The following is a 9,463-nucleotide window of genomic DNA, read 5'->3' as shown; positions in this document are numbered from 1 at the left end:
TGTTCCCACAAGATAATAACTTGTGTGCACAAGATAGAAAATATAATCTTATGGGATTTCAGTTTCAAAAGATGATCTAATTAGTCACATAGACACAAAAACATCAGTCCAGGTAGAAACATACAGAATACAGGAAAAAGTGATACCAACTTTAGATGAAATAGAAATGATTCCTCCAGCTGATTTGAACCTGCAGATGTCGACAGAGGTCTGCTGGATCGTCTGAACGCCATCAACAGCACTCTGACCACCCAGTGGAACCGCCTGCAGAACATCCGCAGCACGGTGGACGACACCGGCACTCAGGCCGACCGCGCACGCCACCGAGTCCAGGACGCCGAGAACCTGATCGACCGAGCCCGGCAGGAGCTGGACAAGGCCAAGGACGCCATCAGTAAAGTGGTGAGTGACGTCGCAGCAAATATTCACCAAACTAGCAGCGTGTGTGAGCTTATTAACGGAAACGATGTCGTCCGCAGGACATCAAAGCCCCCAGCGGCACCGGAGATCCAAACAACATGACGCTGCTGGCTGAGGAGGCCCGAACGCTGGCCGACAAGTAAGAGCTGAGATCTGTCACAAACACCAACACTTACAATAAAGCCACAGAATAACCCAAACAAACTAACCGACCGAGGTTAGAGGTCAGCAGCTTCTGCCTTCCGCAACGTAAAATTACTCTTTTCATCAATGGAGTCTGGCGGCTTTGACGAGAGCTACGTATAGCGTCTGTTTCTGGTTAAACAAAAAGGATCTTACTCTTTAGAAAAAGGTCCCTCTCTGTAGGGATCCTTTCATAATGCTGTCAGAGAGCCTGTCAACAGCTAAAATAAGTTCTTCAGTGGACGGACTTTTACCCTCTGCTGGCTGCAGTGCGCTTAATGCTGGAGCAGTTTCATAACATGTTGTCGCCGTTAAGTGTGATTTATAGTCCTGCGTCGGGTCGTAGCCATACATTTATATTTGTGCGTCGCCGTCTCCGTCGTTCTGTAAGTACACCGTGTCATGGCGAGGTCCCGGACCGAAAGGAAATCCACAGTCCAACAGTGATTTCCTGGCTATAATGCTTTGTCTTTCTGTGAATTTTATTCAAGTCTTCTGTACGTGGCCGCTCGAATGAGTGAGGAGAGCCATCGCAGAGACACGTCGCACGTCAGGAGACGTGGAGGAGCTCAGAGGGTAGAGAGCGGGGCTGCGGTGAGCGTGCGTCCCGGCGTTTGATCCTCAGTCATAAACACGTGGACGCTTATTTTCAGCTCTCTGAGGAAATTCAGGGGAATCCAATCACACGTTTACTGTCGGCTTTTTCAGAGGTGTGTCAAGCCAGAGACTCTTTCTAATGTCCTTCAGAACTTTTCAAAGTAAAAGCTCTCAGTAAACTCAACATGAAGCATTGCTGCAAAAAAATGTTCTTGCAGTTTTATTTTGGAGGCACAATCAATTAAGAGGAAGTGATTGCTGAGACTGAGATCTGTTTCAGCATCAGCTGCTATCAATTTATTTATTTTTTATTTTCTGCTATCAAAGCAGATGTTATTGCTGGCGGCCCGGTTCTGGCCCGCGGGCCGCCTATTGCCGACCACTGGCGTAGGGTACGGGACTACGCCGTCGATTCGACGCAGAAGTATAAATTGCACTTTAGTCACATAGACGCAAAAACACGGGTTAAAAAAGGTCCAGAACTTAAATAATCCTGCTGTCGGTTCATATTTAATGAAGAGTTCTGCTTCCGCCGTGCTGAAACTGCGGTATCGCACCGTTTCCCCGTCCTAGACATCACTCTCACGTATCCCTGCTCTCCTCAGGCACAAGATGGACGCCGACCAGATCGAGAGGATTGCCAAAGACGCCAACGACACGTCGACCAAAGCGTACAACCTGCTGCTGAAGACTCTGGACGGGGAGGGCAAGACGAGTCAGGAGATCGACGAGCTCAACAAGAAGTACGTACCGGCGCCGTCGGGGCTTTGCATCGGCGTGACTCACGTTAACTAATAGAACCGTTTGAACGTAACATCTGCTGTTATCAGGTACAACGAGGCGAAGGAGCTGGCGAAGAATCTGGAGAAGCAGGCCAACAAGATCCAGGCCGAGGCCGAAGACGCCGGAGAGAAGGCTCTGAAGATCTTCGCCAACCTGACCAGCCTCCCGCCGTTCGACACCAAGGCTCTGGAGGTTCAGACCGAAGCTCGCTGCTGACATGAGATGTTTTTATCTATAACGCGTGTTTTCCTGGATGAGTGACCGGGCCGTTGTGTTTTCAGAATGAAGCCAGTAAGATCAAGAAGGAGGCGTCGGACCTCGACAAGCTGATCGACAAGACGGAGAAGGAGTACAACGACCTGAGAGACGACCTGAAGGGCAAAGAGCAGGAAGTCCGCAAGCTGCTGGAGAAGGGAAAAAGTGAGCAGCAGGTAGGTCGACACATGATGACCTTATAGACCATGATGCATTGCTGCAGGATATAAAGGAGCTATTAATGCAGAAACATCAGAGATGACACGTTACTGCAACATGAGTACTTTTACTTTCTGTAAGTACGAGCTGCTCTTCAGTTTTACTAAAGGTTTTCTGTGGAGGATTTACAGTGTGTACTTTTTTTACGTTTTAACCTGCCCACGCCGTCAGAACGGCTCCGCCCAGCCGCTCCGTTCACCTCTGGCTTCCTGTTCCTGTCTTGACAGACCGCAGATCAGCTGTTGGCTCGGGCCGACGCTGCCAAGGCTCTGGCTGAGGAGGCGGCGAAGAAGGGCCGGTCCACCTTCAGAGAGGCCGAGGGCATCCTGAACGACCTCAGAGGTACCGTCTCTCTGTCTCGCCTCTAAAACCAGACGTCTGTGAACCTGTCCGAGAACCAGACCCCCTAAATGTTTACCTTAAATTCACGGACTGTCCCCGTTTAATAATGATCAGCTATTTTAGGGGGAAGTTAATAGATTGTAATATATGAAGGTGTTAAATGGGTAATAAATTTTTGTCTTTGTGGTAAATAGATGGATTATAAAGAGTTTTCATAGGTTTTCTGCAGACTGAGGAGATTTTTAAGGGATAAAAAGCAGCAAAAATGTACAAAGTCACATCATAGACGCAGCTTCTTATCTTCAGAGGACTATTTTTTGATTGAAGCAGAGTTCACACGATTTTTAGCCCGATTTGCGACTTAAGCAGTCGGCGGTCGTCATGTGTGAACTACTCAACGATGCATCAAAACAAATTTCTGACACATCGCAGACGCCAGCCAGATATCTAGCACGCCAAATATGGAGGAGTCGGCCGACTCGACATCCAGCCAATGAGAGCAGGCGGCTACTTTTTACTCGTCTCCAGCTTCTCTCTTCAGCTCAGACGATCCCTGCAGCCTGCGTGAGCTGATCCTTTCACTTTAGAATAACATACAGCTGTTTTCTTAACCAAACCTGGTTTGGAGACCAGCGTGAGGCGACTCAGCCGCTGTCAGCCCGTGTAGTGTGTGACCCCCCCGTCACCGATCAGTCACATGACGGCAGGTTGTGTAGTGTGAGCAGCACGGCAGATGACTTGATAAATCAGTGATGTGTTAGATCATCTCTTCTATTTAAGGGCTTCTTACCAAACAGCAGGATTTTCAATTAAGGTGAAAATTCACAGATTGCTTTCAAGCTATTTACTGGATTTACACCTTACTTGAAAAGTGAAGGTCCACAAATACCTGTAAGGTTATATTTAAAAAACAAACCAAAGTATTAATGAGAAGCCACTGAAACCCATTAAGATGTTAATATTCTTTAAAGCATCCGTGAGTTCAAGGCTCTTAATAAACTAAATTAATAATAATAAATAAACTCTAAATAAATCACTGACCCTGAAACCCGTAAACTCGTCATTCACGTGGAAATTAAGGGGAAGTCAGTGTTGTTTTTAAGGGCTTTTAAAGCCGTTTGGGGGTCAAACTAGACCAGATGAAGATGTTTGTGTTTCCGGGCGCTCATGAAGGTTTGATGGTTTCTTGACGTTGGTCTCACCTGGATTTTCTTTCATTCCAAACTTCCCGCAGACTTCGACAGGAGGGTCAACGACAACAAGACCGCGGCCGAGGAAGCCTTGAAGAAGATCCCCGGCATCAACGCCACCATCATGGCCGCCAACGAGAAGACCAGGCAGGCGGAGGCGGCGCTCGGCAACGCGGCCGCCGACGCCCGGGAGGCCAAGAACAAGGCGGAGGAGGCCGAGAAGATCGCCAGCAACGTGCAGAAGGTAGGTGCGACCCGACGGCCTGCCGTCTGAGGCCCACGGGGATCGATCGGGTTTTTAATCCTCCTCGCCTCTTCGCAGGGCTCAGCCAAGACCAAGGAGGACGCAGAGAAGGCCTTCCAGGACACCAACAAGCTGGACAACGAGGTCGACGACATGATGGACCAGCTGAGCGCCGCGGAGCGGGAGCTGGCCAGGAAGAAGGCCGAGGCGGACCAGGACATGATGATGGCTGGAATGGTACGACCCGGTTCTGCTGTGTCGATAGAGACCCGTTCAGAGGAACCTGTGAGATCAACGCTGCTTTTTCTGTCCCGCAGGCGTCGAGCAGCGCTAAGGAGGCGGAGGACAACGCCCGCAAGGCCAAGAGCGCCGTGAAGACGGTCCTGAGCACCATCACCGCCCTGCTGGATCAGCTGGGTGAGAACAGGGACTCGCGTTTAGCGGAGTCCGGGTGTGTGGACCGAGTTCTGACAGCGTAAAGGTCATTTAAGTTAGTCCCAGCAGGAATTCAGTCCTGCGACATCGCAAAGGGGTGGAAATCACCAGAGGCCCCACGACACGATGATGATGATGAAGTAAAACTCATGTACAATTTATAAAATAAAAGATCGACACTTGGCGTCCGTGTATCGACACCGTGTTGCCACAGAAAATAAGCGATACCGTGCTGGATCGCTTATTTTCCGAGTAAATTCCAGCAACGTCTGCAGGATCCTGAGACAGTTTTCAAATCCCAAAACTGGTCAATATATTTTTCACCAGTTTTTAGCAGTTTTCCACATTCAAGTGATCCAGTTCAGAGGCGAATAAAAACCAGCTTCAGGGTCAGCAGACAGACGTCGGTGTAATCCAACACCTGCAACTCACTCTGAAAGTGAAACCAGAGCCGCGTTACCACCGAGTCCGCGGCTGCCGGAGCTCATCCGGTCAATTTTCAAAATAAAATACCCTGTGCAGATTCCCGATCGTAAAACAACAATAAACACTGTCAAAACAGACAAAGAAACTATTTAACTACGCGGCCTACTTAATCATAGCAGAAGCACAAACGCTAGCACTGATTACCAAATCAAGTGGACGCTGACGCCGGGCTGGGGGCCGAACAGACCCGTGACGCAGCTGGAGTCGGTGGATTTAGACCAATAAAAAGACGGCGACTGGTAACACAACAGCCTGAATCGTGACCCCTGTTCCGGCGTGCCGGCTCGGTACTTTTCACACAGCGCAGCGAGCCGCCGTATTGGCCTAATAATCCCGGCAGTGTGAAAGCGCCTTAAAGTGAAGGAGGCGTGTTCATCTCACGGGACTCTCACAATATCTTCATACGTTTTTCTTTAAATGTGTTCTTAATAAAGTTCCTCTTCTCCTGATTCACGACGCGAATGATGAATCTCGTTGTCGTCTTAAAGTGACAGCCCCTTTTTCCTACTTAGCATTAAGACCCCGTTGATCCACATAAAAGGCTACGAGACGGAGTCGTGAAGCCGTCAGCGGAGCCCTCGACTCCAAAAAGACGACGCGCTTCAGTAGGTCAGAAGTGAAGCCGCAGGAAGCGAGCGGCGCCGTGTTTAGCGGAGAATATTAAACATTACACATTAGAATGGCCCCTGGGCTCCGAGACACCGAGAGACATTAATGGAGACAAATAAATAAATCCGGTCAGTGAAACGTGCGCGAGTGACTCGCTTATTTCTTCAGTAATCACACATCAGCTGCTGCTCGGCTGAGAGCGAAGAGGACGAAGCTTAAAACAAAATAAATCACATCGTGTTCGACGCCTTTATTATATTTATTATTTACAAACCAGCAATTAGCTGCTGTTGAACTTGGACGGTCTCAGGAGTGAAAACATAAGAAATATTTTAATTTAATGAGCGCGGAACTTATTTCGCACAAACGTGTGCGTAGATTCTGTTCTTACCTACGAACAAACCCCAAATTAGGAAGAACGTGTTGTGCTGGTGAGGCTGACGTCTCCTTTGTCTGCAGGAAACATCGACAAGGTGGACCTGAGCAAACTGAACCAGATCGACGAGTCCCTGAAGAGCGCCAAGGGCAAGATGGCCAACAGCGAGCTGGACAGGAAGCTGGCGGAGCTGAACGACGTGGCGCGGACCCAGGAGGACATGATCAACGACTACGACCGGCAGATCCGCGAGATCCGCGCCGACATCGCCAACCTCAACGACATCAAGAACACGTTACCCGACGGCTGCTTCAACACGCCGTCCCTGGAGAGGCCTTAACCCCGCCCTCCCCTCACCCCTCACCCCTCACCCCCGCCCCCCCTCACATCTAACACTCCGGCAAACACGCCGACTTTTACCAAAACTGTTTGTTTGTTTTTTTACTTTTTGTTTTCAGATTCTTGTCTTTGTTTTTCTTTCACAAGAGAGACGCCGGCTTCTCGGACCACGTGTCAACGAGAGAGAAGCAGCTTTTTGTTTTTGTCTTTAGGTTGGTTGTTTTTTTTTAAAGACGCAGTAACGTGGTCACGGCAGAATGAACTCAGCGGCGTAGAGAAGCCGCGCAGAGAGGAGGAAAAACCAGAACCACAAACCCGACGCGACTGCACCCGTCTGCTCCGCCAAGAGGAAACCACGCAGGAGGCTCCTCCTCCCTCCTGGAGGAACCTCCGCTCGCAGTGTCTAACCGGCCGTTACCCACAATGCCTGGCGACACACCGGCTACTTCAGAGTTTAACAGCTTGTGAGCTCGCTGAATGTCTTTTCTTTTTCAAACACAACCGTGTATTTCAGAAACCACACAGTGAAGGAACCCTCTCGCAAGGAAAAGTATTTCACTTTTTCTTTTCCTCAGCAGTATTTTCGCCTCCAGTCGCTCGCTCTGCGGGCGCACACGAAGCCTCTGAAGTCCACAGAAAATGTGTTTTAAAATCTCACGCGTCTTGTTCCCAGAAGATTTCGCTCTGGAGTTCAGGTTAGAGGATGTTCTCTATTAAGTCGTGTGTCGCGGATGTTGTGGCAACTTTGGTAAAGAGGTTTACGTCACGACGACCTCTTTATCGTGAAGTTATTATCTATCGCCGCGTTCTCGCGCACGCGAGATTGAAAACCGTGTCTTCGCGGGGCTTCAGAGGCTCCGTCTTTGAATCAGCTGACGTTTCTCCCGACGCTGTAACACGACAGACGTTCGGTTCCTCTCGTCCTCTCAGAAGCTGCTGCTGCTGCTCGTCACCGAACGCACGACTAAACCTTTTCTCTTCCAGGCTTCAATCCAACACTATGCAACTTTGTACATTTTGCGTAGCGAGAGTTTTTATCTGATACACTGGTGCTAATAATTATTTCAAATGTTATATTTTTTGTTGTTGTGTGTGAATGTTTTTTATTCTGACATTAGAGCGAGGAATTGTGTGTAAATATATGCTTAAATGATTCAGGACTGGCTGTTTTTTTTCTTTTTTAAAGACATAAAACTCCAACAAACAAACAGAAAACAGCCACGTTAACTTCGATCACAATCAATCAACTGAAACCTCCAGGTTAAATATATATATATATATATAAATATATAAATATCTACGGTAACGTCTGTGGTATGTTATTATTATAATACGCTTGCTTGTATACAAAGCTCCGTGTTGCTGCTTCGTAGCGATGCCAATATTTCATTTGTGTTTTATTGACCCTCTGTGGGAGTTAATTCAACCTAACTGAATAATTATGTTTAGTTTGTTGTTTTTTTGAGCTTTGACCCTTTCTGCCAATCAGGACGTGTTTAAAAAGGGGGGGCGTGTCCGTCCTCTCTGGAGGCGGGAAGCTCGCTCACGTGTCGCTGCAGTAGTTTGAATTAAATTAGTGTTCTGTGCCTTTTAATATAAAGTTCAGCCGTAATCAGCCCCACCTTTTTTTATTACACAGAATCGTCCTCGCCGCCTCACGCCGTCTCCTCGTGTCGGCGCTGAAGCGGTTTGTTTGATTTTAAATCAGGTCCTGTAACAGAGAGAAGTCCTGATCCTGGTCCAGACTCAGACCAGAGACCCGGTGTTGGTCGCTCTGCAGGATGTGCAGCGCGTACAGACATGATGTATAAACAGTATTTTAAGTTATAATGTACCAGGTATTTGTATTGTAACCCTGTTGTTTTAGATGGTGCTGTAGGCGCTGCGCAGTCTGCAGGACTCCTCTGTGGTTTTGTTTCTGTCCTCTCGTTTTCCAGCCCTGTGAGGACCTGAGTTTGTTCCCAACGGGCCTGTAAATCCAAACTTTACATTTGAATAATAAAAAAAATTACTACAGGAACAAAGTTTGTGGGCGTTGTGGTGTGGCGTCATTTTAATCCAACACACGGACCGATGGAAGAGACGGTGACCGGGTTCTTTAGCTCCCGTACTTTGAGCTAGACCAGCTTTACTGTTCACCATCTTAGCATGTCAGCTAACATTCTGTCACTTTGCTGTAAACATGGCAACTTTTCATAAACTAAGACAAACAGTCCTGTGTGATGATGCATTTTGCAGATAATATAAGAGGTTTTGAGACATTTGAAGGTTTTATTAGAGACAGAAAGCTGCTGAGTTACAGCCGTAAAAACGTTTGTTTCTCCTGTTCAATAAATAGCATCGATTAGCTGATTAGCAGTAAAGATGAAGTCCAGCTGAGGCTGATGGGAATGTCGTCAGTTTTGCAGGTATTTGGTCACAAAGTGACACATTAAAGAGGTCGTGTTATGCTTCTGGGCTTTTCCCTGTAGTTATACACACTGATCTGATACTGATACACTTTATATGTGCCTGCATTAGTAATGTTACTGCAGTAAAAGTACTAATACCGCGCCGTTTAAATACTCTGTTAGAGGTAAAAGTCCTGCGTTAGTAATGTTACTGCAGTAAAAGTACTAATACCGCGCCGTTTAAATACTCTGTTAGAGGTAAAAGTCCTGCGTTAGTAATGTTAGTGCAGTAAAAGTACTAATACCGCGCCGTTTAAATACTCTGTTAGAGGTAAAAGTCCTGCGTTAGTAATGTTAGTGCAGTAAAAGTACTAATACCGCACCGTTTAAATACTCTGTTAGAGGTAAAAGTCCTGCGTTAGTAATGTTACTGCAGTAAAAGTACTAATACCGCACCGTTTAAATACTCTGTTAGAGGTAAAAGTCCTGCGTTAGTAATGTTACTGCAGTAAAAGTACTAATACCGCGCCGTTTAAATACTCTGTTAGAGGTAAAAGTCCTGCGTTAGTAATGTTACTGCAGTAAAAGTACTAAT

General features: G+C 47.4%; 1 protein-coding gene across 1 annotated transcript in view; it reads left to right on the top strand.

The window, feature by feature from the left end:
- The window catches only part of lamc1 (laminin, gamma 1), a 73,255-nt gene extending 64,753 nt beyond the window's left edge, over positions 1 to 8,502 (top strand). The window contains exons 21-28 of the mRNA XM_046051519.1: positions 1,806 to 1,943; positions 2,031 to 2,175; positions 2,265 to 2,414; positions 2,685 to 2,799; positions 4,034 to 4,233; positions 4,312 to 4,470; positions 4,551 to 4,650; positions 6,223 to 8,502. Of these exons, the coding sequence (XP_045907475.1) occupies positions 1,806 to 1,943; positions 2,031 to 2,175; positions 2,265 to 2,414; positions 2,685 to 2,799; positions 4,034 to 4,233; positions 4,312 to 4,470; positions 4,551 to 4,650; positions 6,223 to 6,479 (1,264 nt within the window). The 3' untranslated portion in view covers positions 6,480 to 8,502. The remainder of the gene's footprint in view (positions 1 to 1,805; positions 1,944 to 2,030; positions 2,176 to 2,264; positions 2,415 to 2,684; positions 2,800 to 4,033; positions 4,234 to 4,311; positions 4,471 to 4,550; positions 4,651 to 6,222) is intronic.
- Positions 8,503 to 9,463: the final 961 nt, after the last annotated feature.

Source organism: Micropterus dolomieu, linkage group LG06 (assembly GCF_021292245.1).
Source record: "Micropterus dolomieu isolate WLL.071019.BEF.003 ecotype Adirondacks linkage group LG06, ASM2129224v1, whole genome shotgun sequence".
Lineage (NCBI taxonomy): Eukaryota > Metazoa > Chordata > Actinopteri > Centrarchiformes > Centrarchidae > Micropterus > Micropterus dolomieu.
Note: the sequence above shows the minus strand (reverse complement) of the source record. Positions and strands in the feature narration are given on the sequence as shown.